General features: G+C 38.5%; 1 protein-coding gene across 6 annotated transcripts in view; it reads right to left on the reverse strand.

Annotated features, from left to right (window-relative positions):
• exoc7 (exocyst complex component 7) overlaps nucleotides 1-18,924 on the reverse strand; it is a 25,825-nt gene extending 6,901 nt beyond the window's left edge. Inside the window, exons 1-12 of one of the 6 annotated variants that reach the window (XM_079801334.1) lie at nucleotides 18,734-18,911; nucleotides 18,413-18,478; nucleotides 17,516-17,700; nucleotides 17,331-17,436; nucleotides 17,036-17,258; nucleotides 13,415-13,579; nucleotides 13,216-13,227; nucleotides 6,676-6,765; nucleotides 4,088-4,150; nucleotides 3,054-3,199; nucleotides 2,069-2,221; nucleotides 1,886-1,984 (exon numbers count right to left, since the gene is read on the reverse strand). In XM_079801334.1, coding sequence (XP_079657460.1) covers nucleotides 1,886-1,984; nucleotides 2,069-2,221; nucleotides 3,054-3,199; nucleotides 4,088-4,150; nucleotides 6,676-6,765; nucleotides 13,216-13,227; nucleotides 13,415-13,579; nucleotides 17,036-17,258; nucleotides 17,331-17,436; nucleotides 17,516-17,700; nucleotides 18,413-18,478; nucleotides 18,734-18,793 — 1,368 coding nt within the window. In that variant the 5' untranslated portion in view covers nucleotides 18,794-18,911. Of the gene's footprint in view, nucleotides 1-1,885; nucleotides 1,985-2,068; nucleotides 2,222-3,053; nucleotides 3,200-4,087; nucleotides 4,151-6,675; nucleotides 6,766-13,215; nucleotides 13,228-13,414; nucleotides 13,580-17,035; nucleotides 17,259-17,330; nucleotides 17,437-17,515; nucleotides 17,701-18,412; nucleotides 18,479-18,733 lie in introns of all 6 variants that reach the window. The other 5 variants (XM_079801335.1, XM_079801330.1, XM_079801331.1 and 2 more) reach the window with 5 other exon arrangements.
• Nucleotides 18,925-18,931: the final 7 nt, after the last annotated feature.

Here is an 18,931-nt window from a genome sequence, read left to right on the forward strand (position 1 = left end):
TTACACACACAAACATATATATAAATAATTAATGAACATAATATTCATTATTATAAATAATTCATATTAAAGGAGAATATTTTAAATAATTAATAATAAACATAATACATTATTAATTAAATCTAATAATAGCTAATTACATCTTATGTAATTAAGAATTATGTATACATTGCATTACATCTAATAATAACTAATAAATCTAATGTATTTAAGAATTAATTAATATGAATTTATTATTTTATTTTAAAGCTTTATTATTATTATTATTATTAATAATAATTAATTATACATTGTATTAGTAATTTGAAAATATGTATCATTTAATATATATATATATATATTAAATGATAAATATTTTCAAATTACTAATACAATGTATAATTAATTATTATTATGAATAATAATGATAATAATAAAGCTTCTGGATCTGGATCGTTCTGTTGGAGTAGAGAAGATCACATTGTAAGAATTTAAAAATAAAGATTATTAAAATGGCATAATGTATTTACATTCATTATTATTTTTAATAATAATAATTATAAATCTAATTAATACTTAGTTATATATACTTATATTACATATATTAAAATATTGTTTATGTTTAATGTAATATAAAAATAATATAACATTATTTTAAACATGTACATTTAAATCATTTTAGATGATTTCTATATTAAATTAAATAAAAAATATTTTTTTTAATAACGAATATAATTTATAATGAATTATTAATTACTTTTTATTAATAATAATTAATAAATAATAATAATTATTATTATTATTTAATTTTAAATAAAACAACAAATGTATGAAGTTACACACACAAACATATATATAAATAATTAATGAACATAATATGAATTATTATTAAAGGAGAATATTTTAAATAATTAATAATGTACATAATAAATTATTAATTAAATCTAATAATAGCTAATTACATCTTATGTAATTAAGAATTATTTGCATTACATCTAATAATAACTAATAACTCTAATGTATTTAAGAATTAATGAATTATTTTATTTTAATAATTAATTATACATTGTATTAGTAATTTGAAAATATGTATTATATATATATATATTCAAATTACTAATACAATGTATAATTAATTATTATTATGAATAATAATGATAATAATAATAAAGCTTCTGGATCTGGATCGTTCTGTTGGAGTAGTGAAGATCATTAATTATTATTAATAATTTATATTAAAGGAGAATATTTTAATTAATTAATAATATTCATAATAAATTATTAATTAAATCTAATAATAGCTAATAACATTGAATGTAATTAAGAATTATTTATACATTGTATTAATTGTATTACATCTAATAATAACTAATAAATCTAATGTATTTAAGAATGAATTAATATTATTAAATGTATTATTTATTTCATTTTAAAGCTTTATTATTATTAATAATAATAATAATAATTATACATTGTATAAGTAATTAAAAAATATTTATCATTTAATACAATATATTAAATGGTAACATAATATATATTTACATGTATTTACAATACATTTTATATTTTTATAATAAATGAAATGATAAATATTTTCAAATAATTAATACAATTTATAATTTATTATTATTAATAATAATAATGATAATAATAATAAAGCTTTAAAATGAAATAAAATAATATTAATTAAAATAAAATCACAAATTAATACATTAAAATGGGGGGTGGTCACATGACCCGGAGCAAGATGGTCACTTGAGACTTTGCTCCGCTCCAGGCCAGGGTTTATTCTCTTATTTTCTCCCAGTAAACGTGATATTATCAGTTCATTATTCCCGCAATAAATGCAAACATTCTGCACGGACACTTACACCATTCCTGATCATTACGCTGCAGTCATCTTTACCTTAATACTGTCAGCAAACTCCTCGAGCGCTTTAGCTCCGATGGTCTCCATAGAGGTGATGAGAGCTGGGAGCTTGTTCTTAGTGCTGGCAGCCGTTCCCTGCACCGCAACACAGGATCATCAGCCAACACAATCCAAAGTTGTATTTCTTTTCACAGGCGTGTACTCTCTTCCCCCGTTTACCTGTAGAGTGACGTCAAAGTCCGGCTTGGTCTGTTTGAGGTGGCGCAGGATGGGGAAGATGGTCAGCACGGCGGAGTAATCGTGCCTCATGATGGCTCTGCGTGCCGCTGAGACGATGTTATCACCTTCCAGCATCAAATTATCCAGCGCCTCCTGCAACGACGTCAGATTAAACGGTTAGTTCACCCAAAAATGAAAATTCTGTCATTAATTACTTACCCTCATGTCGTTCGACACCCGTCAGACCTCCGTTCATCTTCGGGACACAAATAAAGATATTTTAGTTGAAATCTGATGTCTCTGAAAGGCCTCCATTGGCACACTTTACACTCTCAAGACCCTTAAAAGGCACTAAAGACGTCGATACAAAGTCCATCTCACTACAGTGGCTCTACAATAACTTTATGAATCGGCGACAATAGTTTTTGTGCGCAAAAAAACCCTAAATAACGACTTATATAGTGATGACGATTTCAAAACACGGCATCATGAAGCTTCGAAGCGTTATGAATCAGTGAGTCGATTCATGATTCGGATCGTGTGTCAAACTGCTGACCTTGGCGATTCAAACTGCTGAATCGACTCACTGATTCATAACGCTTCGAAGCTTCATGAGGCCGTGTTTTGAAATCATCATCACTATATAAGTCGTTATTTAGGGTTTTTTTGCGCACAAAAACTATTCTCGCCGATTCATAAAGTTATTTTAGAACCACTGTAGTGAGATGGAATTTGTAACGACGTCTTTAGTGCCTTTTAAGGGTCTTGAGAGTGTAAAGTGCCATTGTGCCAATGGAGGCCTTTCAGAGCCATCAGATTTACACTAAAATATCTTCATTTGTGTCTGAAGATGAACGGAGGTCTTACGGGTGTCGAACGACATGAGGGTGAGTAATAAATGACAGAATTTTCATTTTTGGGTGAACTAACCCTTTAAACACACACACAGGAAGCGCACGGACACACAGCAGGGATCGGCACGGACCTGTATGAGCGAGTCGAAGGTCTTTTTCTGGTGGTGTTCTGGAATGATCTCGGTCAGTAAAGCGTACTCGCTCTGAGCCAGCTTCACAAACGCGCTGATGCAGTGGATGTACGAATCGATCTCGATGTCCAACACGTCATCCTTCCCTGAGACAAACACACACACACACCTGTAAGATCTCAAGAAAAAACACACTCATTTTGATATAATGACATCCAAATATGATTCAAATCTGTTTTCTGAGGGGCCTGAAATATTAGCACTGGCTCAACCAATGGCATGAGCTCAAACGCCAAGGTCATGTGTTCGATTCCCAGGGGAACGCATGAACTGATCAAATGTATATCTTAAAATAAATGTCAATGTCATTGTGGACAAAATCATCTGCCAAACGCATAGATGTAATCAAGTTTGAACGATAGGAGATGCAACTAGAGCTTTAAATAAAATCAATAACCTACAAATATGAAATAAAGAGTCAATTTAAATGCTTTCACTGAAATCATTTCCGTGATACTGCACGAAAGCATATTTAAAACATGCACTAAATGACACTATAAGCAACCTCGCTAACGTTTCTTCATATCTAATCACTCAAAGTGAATCAATAACAAGTGTCTTTGATGCATATCAAACTGATCATATATGTTGATGATGCATTGTATATCAGTGAGACTCGTTATTGGATTTTCAAATCATTGCAACCTGATGTTGATGTTGAAATAAATGTGAAAATTTAACCAAAAGACTCTTGAATTCAGTGATACTGAAATGGTTTGATTGAGATTTAAACCCTTCCAGCTCTGCTTTAACCTCTCTTAAACACATGTGTAGGGTTCAGAGATTGAAATCTTCGACATACTGTTGATTAAAGACACTAAAACCCACCTGGATAAACATCAAAATACACATTATTTTTTAACACAAAGCCACAAGATTGTGCGTGGACATGAGACTAAAGTAATAAAATCACATCATTTCACAGGCACAAGTAACTCAAGTAACTGGTATTGAATCTTTGAGGTCAGACTCACCTGTAGCCGCCCCATGCTTGTCGTCAGACAGGTGCTTAACCCCACGCAGGTCATGTTCGAAACCTGATTGGTTAGGATATAGTCACATGACCCAGGTCACTCACCCCAGGCCATAGAGGGAGTGTTGAACAATCTCAACCCGCCCACAAAGCAAAGGCCACTTGTTTTAGGATGTTAGTGGGGTTTCTAAGTGCACCGATGGACCCAGCAAAGCACAGAGACTTATGGGAAACAGTGATGGCTCGGCAGTTCGAGAGAAAACCACGAGCGCACTCTTCCTGCTGCCACTCAAAAAGAGTTAAATTGGACTTACGATTAGGAAAATTCAGATTTCGAAGAGATGCATTATTTGAGTATTTTTGCTATACTATTACAGCATTTATTCATTTAACTAATAAATTAATAAGTAAACAAAATTTTACACTTTTACTTAGTTAAACATTATTATTTTGAATTAATTTTTAGTTTAAGTTAGAGTATGTTTATGTTTTTTTTAGCTTTCACTTAGTCAACTTATTTCAGTTAGTTGAAATGGCAATATTTCTAATTTGTTTTTTTTTAAATAAAATTTGTTCTCTGATATTTATATTGTATTATATATGAGAACTATTTTAATAGTTTTAGTTAACAATAACAACCCTGATAGTATGAAATCATACATAGTGGCAGTTTTAAGCAAACGTGCATCAATAAGTCAAAGTTCTGCTAAATATTGTGGCAATGTACATGACAAAATATTTAGTTAAAGCTGCACTATGTAACATTTTTGTCACCACTAGGAAAGTGTTATATATTGTGTTCAGTCGAGTACTTACAATATCCCAAATGTTTCCAACTATTTGTAAATCGTGAGAAATTGCCATTTTAACCAATGAACCGGGACGTGTGAGGGCGTGGCCTGTCGATGACATCATATCCGCGTTATTTAGCAAGCATGTAACCACTAAGATCATAGATGGAAAAGACCATTTGCAGCCAATGCAGGCAATTTACTAAGGAAGTATATGTTTTAAAGCTTAAGTTATCGAGGTTGAGCCAAAAAAACCTAGGACTAGTAGTAGGTTTTTGAAATAATGTCTAATATTTAACAAACGGTTTGATTGACAGTGGCGGTCCTAGAGGCAAAGTTTCTCAGAATGAGGAGTTCTATTATATGCAATGAATGTCGTGGGCGTGTGTGCGAAAAATCGCAATATACGATCCTTCACGCACGTGAAAAACATGAAGGTGGCCGATTTCTTCAAAATTTTCACAGGCGCCTAGAACCGTGATTCAAATAGTCCTAACAAGTTTTTTTCCGATCGGCCTCCGTTAACCTTGTCTGACAGCTGCTCGAACTTCATTGGCCGATGGCAGACGTTTTTTTCAGGATACACGAATGTCCTTGTAGACCAGGGGTCTCCAAACTCGGTCCTGAAGGGCTGCTGTCCTGCAGAGTTTAGCTCCAATCCCAATTAAACACACCTGAACCAGCTAATCTGTGTCTAAATAGGGCTTTGTAAGACACAGATTAGCTGGTTCAGGTGTGTTTATTTGGGTTGGAGCTAAACTCTGCAGGACAGCGGCCCTTCAGGACCGAGTTTGGAGACCCCTGTTGTAGACAATCGCGACACCTTGGACAAAGACACCGCAAGCCAGTTTTCAAGTCATTTGAGCTGACTGTTGCGTAGCTATTGCCGTTTTAGTGGTTTTTTCCTGTTATAGCGCCACCAAGTGGTTAGTCATCCAGTCCTTCACATGACCACAAACCGAGCCCTTACATAGGCGTACCAAGTTTGGTGAAATCATCTCATTCTGTTCAAGAGTTATAGCCGTTTTAGTCAAAGTGTCCACGGCCGCTGAATTGAAATTTGAAATTTTTAATCTTTCTGCACTGGTTTGGTTACGATCGGGCGAAAAACCTAGGACTAGTTTGCAAAAGTAGGTTTTTCAAAATATCCAAAATACCCGAAAATTTCAGAGACGAACGGTTTAGGAGTTATGAGCCATTACGTACTTTTAACCGCTGTAGCGCCCCCATCAGGCCGATTGGGACGAGATTTGGTGACGTTGTAGACGGGGTGGGTACTATCATCCCTCAATGTTTCAAGTCTCTACGACTTACGGTTTGGTCTGCCCAATCACTTTTAGGGGAGAATGCTGACACTTGGAAATTCAAAAAATGACAAAAGGATAATTAAAGCTGCAAGCAGCGATGAAAGGGCCATCGGATCCGGGGCCACCGCTTCACAATTTAACATCACTAAGGCCTTTAGATGAGACTGACCAAATATGATGTAGATCTGATTAAAGTTTCATGAGTTTTTGAGCATGTTTAGGCCCTCAAAACTGCGATTCATTTCGGGGAAGAAGAATGATAGACTGAGCAATTCCAATAGGGTCGTTGAATACGCACAAACAGCAGCGTACAGGAAGGTGTCTCTCTCTCTCTCTCTCTCCATCCTGAGGCCGATTTACCACTGTAGCCCATAAGTTTCTGTTTCCTCCGACTGTTGTTTTCCGAAACGCAGGAGCAACAGTTCAAAAACACAGCAAAAGTGAGAGGAACCGTAGAGACGGAAGGAAACCAGAAAGACAGCGTGCTTTACCTTCCAGAGGAGTGAGGTTAGAACCCTTTTTTCCATCCAGGCCATGCTGAGAGTACTGTTTGAGCAGATTCTGAGCCTTACGGATCGTGCCTGCTCCCATCAACACCGAAACAGAGAGAAAGAGACAGAGAAGGGGGGATAGTAGCAGGGTGTGTAAGGAGGAAAACAGAGGAAGACACCGTGAGGTAGAGGAAGAGGAAGGGCGTCTGAAACCCTGTTCACCAGAGGAACAACTGAGAGAAATCCAGATCCTTCCGTGACTAAAGCACACCACAGCGGTCACACACACACACACACACACACACACGGTCCAACGTTAACCTCTGACAGACGGCAAATGAGAGTTACAGAAATAAATGGCAGCTCCTGTTTGTTGGAACTGTAACTTTACCCAGTCAAACTTCTAGAAGGGATTTTCTTGCTTCCAGTAGAAATATCTGAATGTTCTTAAAGGGACAGTACACCCAAAAATGAAGATTCATGTCGTTCCAAACCTGCATGAGTTTCTTTCTTCTGCTGAACACAAAAGAAGATATTTAGATGAACGTGTTGATGGTAGCCATTGTATTTTTTCCCATACTATGGAAGTCAATGCCCACCGTCAACAGAAACAAGAATTTTGAGCAACTTGAAGGTGAAAAAATGATGACAGAATCTTAATTTTTGTGTGAACTGTCCCTTTAAATCAGGATACATTTATTTGAGATGCAAAATGACATAAGATGTCTTGTTTTCTGAGAAACTGATGGAAAAATGAAGTGAGTTCATGCTTAAAACAAGAAAAAACATCTCATTTGGCATAATCTGACATGAGCAATTCAAATAAAAAAACAAAAACAAAGTCTCGTAAAGAAAACATTTGTTGCAACTTGCATGGAAAATTGTGTGGAAATTCACTGTCAAATCTTATAAGTCTAAATTTTTTTAATTAAACTAAAGATTTAGATTTTTTTTTAACAATTTAGGCTACCTGAAACATTATTATTTGCTAGAAAAAATGTTTTAAATACATGGGTAAAATTAGTGAGCTTTTGTGAAGATTATTAATAAATAAAGAGATGATTTGTTATTTATAGTATTTTTATTTGGGAGCCGTAATACATAATGCTTAGATAATCAAGGTATCTTGTTAATTTGCTTATTTTTTGAAGGAAAAATAAAGCACGGTAAATACTCTAATATATTTTTATGAATTAATATTGTTTTGTTAATTGGTATGTTAATATGATGAAGTGTAATATTGTAATGTTTATTGTAATAAATATAATATAAAATAATAATAATATAATAGTATTCCTCATATTAAGCCACAAAAACAAAAATATAAGACACAAATTCTGATGTAATGAAAAGACTTGACACAAATTATATTAATATAAGTGGAAAAAATATTAGCATAATGACAAATATATATTTTTAACAAAAATAATGCAGATTTTTACCAAAGTTTGATGGTGTGTAATAATATTTCACATTTATTTATAGCTGGTAGACTTTCTCAGTTGACTCGTCATTAGCAGGACTGACAAAAAGTTAATTTTGGACCTTGCTTACTCACACACACACACACACACACACACACACACACACACACACACACACACACACACACACGCTACAGTACGTTTGCAGTGCACACAAACATCACATCACATATTATCACAGTGTCTACAGCGAACACGACAAACACACTGAGGAGAAAATACAACCGGTTAATCAAACACAGCTATTGATCTACAGCATTGTCATGATCAGTGATGTTAATATCAGCGCTGCTCCAGAACATCACAACAATGAAACTTATACTGAACACAAACATGTGAGAGCATGTGTCTTAAAGGGGTCATATCATCATTTATATCATGTCAGTTTCCCATCATCATTTCATTTTTCAAGAGCATTAACACTCCTCTCTAACAGGCTGTCGTTATAGATGTGTGTGTGCAAATGAGCTCTATTATGACTGGATAAACATTAAATGTGTCGATATGTAAAGAAAATTGTTGTAATCATGAAGAGCCATTCTTGCAGATTAGAAACCTTTGGTGTTAGAATATGTAAATCATTTGATCATGTATCAAAATATCAAAGAAAATGTGATTGTCCCCTTTAATAAGCAGTGAATGTGCAGTAGATGGTCAAGCATGACAAAGGCGCTGGCGTTGTGTTAGAGAGGGCCGGACAGTCACCGTGCGCATGCACTGAGTGTTAGTAGAAAACAAAGCACTTCCTTTCTCACTGTTGAGACCCTTCATGTGCAATAGAGTGATGTTAGCCAACAAAACGTGCCCTCCACACAGAGAAAACACAGTGTGCAAGACACAAGCGTTACAACAGAGACAGGAGAAGAGCCGGCTATACAGATTAAAACACTAGGACTAGTTAACCGGATTAATAACAATAATATGAAAATCAATCAACCTGGCTGATATATCAATCTATCGCTACTGTGTGTGTGTGTGTGTGTGTAAAGGTGAAGTAAGCGATATCTGAGAAACGCTGTTGAAAGTGGAGCGGACAGAACGGCAAAACACACTTGGGCTGCGTCCGAAACCTGGAAAATGCTGCCTTCCGAGGACCAGTTTCAAGGTAGGAAGGCATGAAGGCACGTCCGAATCTAATGTTAGCTTCACTTCCTGTGTCCTGAGTAGGGCTGGGGATCGTTTTTTTTTTTTTTTTTGATACCGGTGCCAAACCGATACTTTTAAAAAGGTACCGGTGCCTGAACTGATACTTTAACTACAAAACGAAGGTGGATGAGATTAAAGAATGGCTTTTAATTGATTTTTTTATTATTTAAATTGAACAATTTATTACAAGTTTAAAGTATACTTATAAATAAATACAAAACACAATTTACTTAACAAATTCACAGTAAAACTAAAGCCATCTAACCCAACTACCACAGGCCTAGTTTAACTCTAAATCACAGTTACAGTAATAACAGCACAGTCTGTGATCTTGGTCTGCTACAAACCAGCTTCAAGCTTCAGCTTTATTTTGCAGAAATATGACCATATTCTCTGGCTAAATATTTTAGAACGCATCGCCTTATTGTTTCCATGGCGACACGTCATACTTCTCACATGACGCACAGCTCAGCTGTATCGGGTTTATTTCGCTTTTAATTTTTTAATTAAAAATATTCACAAACTTGCTAACTATGTCATGAACTATCTGATATTCTGATTTTCAAATATGTGTGAGTGAATGTGTGTTAGTTGATCTATACTGCGGACTGGGCGGTGCCACGTTAGTTTGCGCCTCAGAGAATCGGATCTGTCGGATTAACATCACGTAAATTAATTCACGTCTCACGAAATACATGAAAGTAAGTGACCGCTGAACTGGGAGAAGAATAGAGGAAACTATAGAGTTGCTATATAATGTGTATCTGATGTGAATAAAACACGTAGTCAAGTTGTAATTGTCTGAAAGGATTGTTTTTGCCGCTTCCATAGACATCAGTGTGTGTTTTTTGCTAGTACTTATGAGCATTTAAATGTCTGAAACCTAAAATAAACATGATGTGGTTGAAAACACTGAGTAGTTGTGAGTTGCGAAAGCACGTTTGAATTTAAGTGGCACCGAAATCTGCGTTCTGATTCGGTCCGGTACATACCGGTTATATAGGGGTTTCCATACCCAACCCTAGTTTTTACCAACATTTTCCCCTTCTGATGTAATTTTCACGCGAGAAATTACTGTGTAGTAATTGTATATTTGTATGTAGTAATTAAATATTTGTTTAGTTCTCACCAAAGCTCTCTCTATTTTGCTGTACATCATTAAACGGTTACACTGCCTAAGAAGTCTGTCCGAAATCAGTTTGGTGAGGTGTCTTCATCCACAAACGCTGCCTGCCTTACAAGCCATTGTCTGATAAGGCAGCGAGGCAACGAGTCACTGCCTAGGTTTTCGGACGCAGCCTTGTAACCAATCAGCAATAAGGGGAGTGTCCACTCATTAAGGAGGAGGGGCCTGTGTTGCATAGCACATTAGTGGGGTGGAGCTATCAAGATAGGGGTGTGTTTGTTTTGGTAATTTCAAATATCAACAGCGTTTCTCAGAAATCGCTTACTGAACCTTTAAGACACATGAAGAGAATGATTTGTGTCTATATGGTTCATAAAGCCACTCTTAGACGAACACGCCGACTTTTTGGGAGCTTATTCACCGTATCCCCCAGAGTTAGATAAGTCCATACACACCATTCTCATCTCTGTGCCATAACTCTGTCTGACGCACCAGCCGCTAGCCTAGCTTAGCACAAAGACTGGAGGTGAATGGCTCCAGCTAGCAGACTGCTCAATAAGTGACAAAATAACAACATTTTCCTATTTACATGTTGTGATGTGTGTAGTTACATCGTGTACTAAGGCCGACGGAAAATGAAAAGTTGCGATTTTCTAGACCGATATGGCTAGGAACTTGTCTAGCTATCACCAGATCAAGCTCGATTTAAGATTGAACATTGGTCCGGGGAGTCTGCTCTGTATTTTCTACGGCACAAGAGGCGTGATCAACGAGCATAATTCAAATAACTCTGTACGCAATTGGATAGTCCTTCAACCAATCAGACCACAAGAGGCGTGATCAACGGGACACGACCCATCGCTTCTCTATCCGTCATCGTGTTAAACGCACTAATAGCGAGCCAGGTGGATAAGCCGGTCTGTGATTGGTGTAACAGAAGCAGTAGAAATGAATGTACAGGTTTCCAGACTCTAAATCAAATCGCTGGTGGTTTACCCACTCTAGCAAGGAGCTATACTCTCATTCCATATTACGCAGCGCCTGAAAATAGGCTAACTTCCGTAAACATAACCAGCCGTTTACCTCCAGTCTTTGTGGTAAGCTAGGCTAGCGACTGGTGCGTCAGACAGAGTTATGGCGCGGAGATGAGAATGGTGTGTATGGACTTATCTAACTCCGGGGGATACGCTGAATAAGCTAAAGTCCCAAAAAGTTGGCGTGTTCCTTTAAATAATTTGCCATTTGATCTGTACGACACTTTATGCAAGAACGGAAAATGATTTGTGTACTGAGCTGAATGCAGCAAAAACTAAAATGGCTGCATTAAGATTTTGAGAAAATGTTGTTCAGCTTGTGTTCAATGAATGCGGCCCATCGAGCGCAAATATTCACCATAACAGGATATATCACTCTAGTGCTGTCAAAAGTGCCGACCGCGATACCAAGTCGGTACTGAAATGATAGAAATGTGACGCTTTGAGTGCTGTTGAGCTGGAATCATAAAGACCTCGGACTGGCCATTGTGCTCTCACACTCTTGGATGTGTCTGTGATTGGCTATAATGATACAAAGCGCACAGGAGCGTTTGAAAGTGTTTTGAAAGCGGGATCGGGAGCGTTTGAAAGCACAAGCAGGCGTCGACCAGCGGACGGGTAGGCTGATAGGCGCCTGCATTCAAACACTCCCGTGTGTATCTGTGCTCTGTGAAAAGCATCATTGATGTATATTTATAACATGTTTTTGAAGCGCTGGTCATTGTAGCCAATCACAGAGGAGCGCGAGAGCACAATGGCCAGTCAGAGGTGTTTATGATTCCGCTCACCAGCGCTCAAAGCGTCACATTTGTAAAATTTCAGTATCGACTTGTTAAAAAAAATATCACCCGGCATACACAACCATACAAAATTTTGGGGTCAGTAAGAATAATAATAATAAAAAAAGTATACTTTTATTCGGCAAGGATGCATTAAATGCATCAATAATAATTCAAATAAATGCTTTTGAACTTTCTATTCAAAGAATCCTGATAAAATGTATGACAGTGTCCACAAAAATATGAATTTTCAACATTGATAATAATCCTAAATGTTTCTTGAGCTCAAATCATCATATGAGAATGATTAATAAAGGGTCATGTGACACTGAAGACTGGAGTAATGATGATAAATTCAGCTTTGATCACAGGAATAAATTACACTTTACTATATATTCACATAGACAACAGCTGATTTACAATATAATAATATTTCACAATTTTTACTGTATTATTGATCATATAAATTCAGCTTTGATAACTGGAATAAATTACACTTTACTGTATAGTCACATAGAAAAGAGTTATTTTAATTTGTAATAATATTTCACAATTGTACTGTATTTTTGATCAAATATATGTAGCCTTTATGAGCATTTGAATTTAATATGTTTAATAGAAATGATTAAATATATAACAATTATTAAATTCAATTATGTACAGTATTTTCAAAACATTACACAAATCTTACTGACCCCAAACTTTTTTTTTTTTTGGTTCGCCACAAACGCCATTTGTGTTTACTGTAATAAACGTGTGTGTCACTATAATTTTTGGCCAGCAAATTTGACAGTCGCATGTGACAGGCCTTACATAAACACAATGTATCCTGATCTGTCGCATATGTGTGTGTGTGTGTGGGTGTGTGTGTGTGTGTGTGTGTGTGTGTGTGTGTGTGTATAACGTGAAGCTCTAGCTGTGCAAACATAAGCAAGCGATGGACACGTCACACAATGACGCTGCAACTTTACCTGGGATGTAGACTGACATCATCAGACACGAGTGAGACACAAGAGAAATGAGTCGGTTAGTGAGAACACACACTAGGAAGAGGAAAAGAGGAGAACTGGACAGGAAATGAGGTCATGGAAGACAGATACACCTGAGTGCCATCCATCAGGAGCCCACAGAGACCCGATCTGGTGAGGTCAAGGGTTAAAGGTCACTGACCTGGTCTTTTGGGAGCCTTCTTGGTGGGCGTCTCCTTGCGTTTGGTCTGTACGGCGGGGGAGTGGATGGCAGAGCTGGCGCTGTTCTTACGGAAATGCTCCTTCAAACCCTTAATGGACCGATCCAGCTGACTGGACCGGACCTGGAAATACACGTTCATGAAGTCTGCAGACACACAAACACACACACACACACACGACGTGAGATTTCAAACATCCTCGTCATACAGGTCTAATGGTGCGTTCACACTGGACGCGAATGTATCACGATATAAGTGTTTCATATCGGTAGATATCGATAATTATTGATATGTTTTATGACCTATTTAAAATAAGGACCAGGAGAAAAATATTTTACATTTAAACATATTTTTATTTTAAACGTAACCTTCCTCTGATTATAATCCACTCAATTATGAAGGTAGAAATGTCAACACAAGTCTAAAATCACAATGAACACTTAACAATTATCTCTTAACATTAAGGTGCAGTGCTTCCGTTATTTCTTTGTAACTGTTAGCGTTTAGATAATTAGCACTGATGCAGAGTAACATTCCCTCTCCATGTAGTTTCAAAGGCTGAATCTGAAATCGCCCCCTATACCCTTAAATAGGGCACTATTTGACGGCACAGCCATTTGTAGTGGTGTCCGAAACCATAGTGGACATTATTGAGTGCACTCATTCTATCCCACTTTGCACCGCAATAACGAGTGTACAGCTGATGAACACACAGCGGCTGTCCGAATTCACTCACTCGTTTTCATTCACTCCTTCAAGTGAACTGTATTAGTAGATTAAAGGGCTGGTTCCGTGTTTTTTTTCTAGGCTTGGTTGTGTTTATGGGGCGCAGTATAACATGTCTTAAAGGTCCTGTTCTTCGTGATCACAGTTTTCAAACTTTAGTTAGTGTGTAATGTTGCTGTTAGAGCATAAATAATACCTGTAAAATGATAAAGCTCAAAGTTCAATGCCAAGCGAGATATTTTATTTGACAGAAGTTCCCTTTCGAAGCCTACAGCGAACGGCCGGTTTGTTCTACATCCCTGTACTTCCTGCTTTAATGACGTCAGTAGAACAGTTTGTTGACTAACCTCCGCCCACAAGAATACGCGAAAAAGGGGGCGTGGTCTTGTTGCTCTCCCACGTGGAGAAGAGGAAGTGTTGCGTTTGTAGAGTGTGTTTGTCGCCATGTCGTCCAGACGCTGTTATTTTCATCCCGGAGTCAAATCACCTTTGTTTGGTCTTCAGGGGCACTGTAGTTTGAGCGCGTTCATCTCCCCGTTATGGTAAGAGGCGCGACCTCTCCTGTCAACGTGCGCTAAGCTGCTTTCCAATCACAGCACGGGAACCGCTGGCCCAATCAGAACTCGTTACGTGTTTCTGAAGGAGGGACTTCATAGAACGAGGAAATTCTCAAGCCGTTTTTAGGACAGTGAAAACAGCGGAATACAGATACTGTAAGTACATTGTGTGAAAAATACTGTGTTTTTTTACACGCGAAACATGACCACATGTTATATTGCACACTGTAAACACAATCAAAGCTTCAAAAACACAGGAAAAACGGGACCTTTAATACTTCTTTTTTTTAAAAACGCCATATTTTTCTTATATTTGACCTTTATTCCACACCGCTGTCTCCACTGTCCTTTGAACGGCTCGTTTGCTTCCTGCTTCTGTGAAGCCCATCCCTCCGAAAAACACAATGGTCTTAGATTGGTCAGATGGCAAAATGTAGTTTGTAGTTGTGCAACAGCTCTCTCTCTTTCGTAATGACGGCGACGTGTCCTCGCCCACTTTGTTGTGTGTTCGCGGGGGCAGTGTTTATGTTAATAGCAGGTGTTTATGATGTCATCAACCCGGGAAGAAGCTTGTTGTAGTCCAAACCGGCCATTTTTGTAGGCAATAAACTGCCATAACTTTAAAAGACAATATCTCTGTTTGCATTGAACTTTCAGCGCTGTAACTTTGCAGATACTGTTGATAAACTGACACACTAACTAAAGTTAAAAAAGTGAAATCGCATGCAGGAATAGTGATTGAGGGTTTAGGGGGCGATTTCGGATTCAGCCAAAGTCAAGAATAGCACAACGGCGAGCGCTTCGAGTATAAACACGTCCCCAAACGAACGAGGCGCGCGCTGTCAGCGGAGGCTTGCGCTGCGGAGCCAGATGAAAGTATAAACAAGACAGTCTTGCATAATTTGCAGACGACATTGGTCTGACGACGGTCAGACTTATAAAATCCAAAAAACTGCCATTCTGGTGAGCTGAGCTGACTTGTTTTCCTGTTTTATCAACAATTTCCTCGCTCGCTGCATCACTCATTTTCCACTAATCACTCCACGCCGGTTCTGTTACTGAAAAATGAATCCAACACGAGACAACGATATGGCGCAACCAAACCTGATACAGTTACCTGATTGGCTGTTAGCCTGTCACACCCTACGTGCTTGGTTACCAGAGAGCGAGTGCCTTTGTTCATGCAACCAAACTTGCTTCGCAACCTCAACCTGGTTTCTTCCGACGAAGAAAAAGAAATTAATTATCAAACGTTTTATCGAACGCATTTTTTATTGATATCGATTACGTGTCTATCGCGAAACATATCGTTATCGTTTTATCGCCCAGCCCTTAACAGTAGTATTTTAACAAAGAAGACGTGTGAACACAGCCCATGTCAGCCATTTCTCAACGAGACGAGCCGCTGGCAGAAGCCCCGCCCATGACGCGAATTCACGTCTGTTGTGAAGTGAATGTCATACGCGAATGAAGCAAGTAAACTAAAAATGTTTAAAGGGTTAGTTCACCCAAAAATGAAAATTCTGTCATTAATTACTTACCCTCATGTCGTTGGACACCCGTCAGACCTCCGTTCATCTTCAGACACAAATTAAGATATTTTAGTGTAAATCTGATGGCTCTGAAAGGCCTCCATTGGCACAATGCACTTTACACTCTCAAGACCCTTAAAAGGCACTAAAGACGTCGTTACAAAGTCCATCTCACTACAGTGGTTCTACAATAACTTTATGAATCGGCGAGAATAGTTTTTGTGCGCAAAAAAACCCTAAATAACGACTTATATAGTGATGACGATTTCAAAACACGGCATCATGAAGCTTCGAAGCGTTATGAATCAATGAGTCGATTCAGCAGTTTGAATCGCCAAATTTCAGCAGTTTGACACGCGATCCGAATCATGATTCGACTCACTGATTCATGACCCTTCGAAGCTTCATGAGGCCGTGTTTTGAAATCGTCATCACTATACAAGTCGTTATTTAGGGTTTTTTTGCGCACAAAAACTATTCTCGCCGATTCATAAAGTTATTGATGAACCACTGTAGTGAGATGGACTTTGTAACGACGTCTTTAGTGCCTTTTAAGGGTCTTGAGAGTGTAAAGTGCATTGAGCCAATGGAGGCCTTTCAGAGTCATCAGATTTACACTAAAATATCTTCATTTGTGTCTGAAGATGAACGGAGGTCTGACGGGTGTCCAACCACACGAGGGTAAGTAATTAATGACAGAATTTTCATTTTTGGGTGAACTAACCGTTCAAGCGAATAGCGCGATTTATTCGCCACATAAGAGAAAAGCGCGTGTGTGTGTGTGCACCTTGGTTGCGTCCGTACTCCACCAGCCAGGCAGAGATGCAGATGATGTCCTGCAGTGCGGCTTCGGGCAGGTGCTCGAGCGTCACGTCTTCCTGCACCTCCATGTCCTCGTCTCCTCCAATGGCGTCCAGGATGAGGACGGGCGGCACTGGCTTACTGTACCGCGTCAGCTGACCGCGAAACTCCGCCTCCAGCAGCTCCTTTCCCTTCTCGAAACGAGCTTTCTGCAACACGACAGGCCTCGCTGATCAACACGCTACTCAAACTGAAGGATTGTGAGAGGACGAGGGACGTACCACTGTGTTGAGCTCAGGGCTGTCGGGATTGTTGTCCTGGAAATACTCCACGGCCTTCTGGATCTTTGCAATGCAGGCCAGATACTCGTCCAGACGACCAGACGGGCTGCAAGAGAAGAAGTGTGAGACCCGTGTGAGAACATGAGGATGGATGGATGGAACTAAACGAGTCTCGTCGCACTCACCCTTCCCGGATGATTTTGTCGGTGTCTTTGGCCACATGATAGTAACTGATGACGTGATCCATGCAGGACAGGGTTTTGTCCACGTTCTCCTGCAGTCGCTGCAGATTCTCCGTCTGCTTATGAACCGGGATTATGGAGTTCTCCAGCTGCATCAGACGACTCTCAAACGACGACAGGATGGACACCTTCAACCAACCCAAACATTCATGGGTTCAGTTATTCAAATTAACTACAATGTGTACAGCTCTTACACACACACACCCAGACACACACTGCCCCTAAACCTACCCATCACACACACACACACACACACACACACACACACACACACACACTGCCCCTAAACCTACCCATCACACACACACACACACACACACACACACACACACACACACACACACACACACACACACACACACACACACACACACACACACACACACACACACACACACACTGCCCCTAAACCTACCCATCACACACACACACACACACACACACACACTGCCCCTGTCCCTAAACCTACCCATCACACACACACACACACACACACACACACACACACACACACAGCCCCTAAACCTACCCATCACAGGAGACTGTGCAGTTCACTCTCTGTGAAAAAAACCTCATTCTGTGATTTATAAGCATTTTGAAAAGTGAGGACATGGGGAACGTCCTCATATTTCACCCTCTTTTTGTAATACCCATGTCATTATACACATTTGTGTCCTGATATTTCACAAAAACATGCCCCCCCCCCCACACACACACACACTCTCTCTCTCTCTCTCTCTCTCTCACACACACACACACACACACACACACACACACACACACACACACACACACACACACACACACACACACATCATCCTCATCATCATCATCTCTCACCATTCCTTTAGTCAGCTGATCGCTCTTCTCCAGGCTTTCACGAATGAAAGACAGAGTTTCTTGTTCCTGGAGATTATAAATAAAACACACACATCAGGAATTATACACACTTTAAAATATACTAAACTCTCAAAGTAAATACACCCCATCAACATGGCATTTTCATTTTTCTATCATGAAGCTTTTAAGATGCTTTGTGGCGTTGTTTTCATGTCAATATTGCAGATTTTCATTGTAGTTGATCGCAAATGACATTGATAACACCCGCTCCCTGATCACGGGATTCTCATGTTATTCTTCATTCTTCCTGTTTTTCCGGACCTGTTTGAGTTTGTCCTCGATCACTCGCTTCCGAGCGGACGCGTCTTCGGTCGGGATCATCCTGACGGGCAGAGATGTGATGGAAATGACAGCTGGATTCGTCCAGATCAATGATAAATCCACAATAATAATACAACATTAACGTGAAGACAGCGGAAACAACACAACCGGTAGTGAATCACAACATATACAAAATAA

The sequence above is a fragment of the Gobio gobio genome (genome assembly GCF_949357685.1).
Source record: "Gobio gobio genome assembly, chromosome: 20".
Lineage (NCBI taxonomy): Eukaryota > Metazoa > Chordata > Actinopteri > Cypriniformes > Gobionidae > Gobio > Gobio gobio.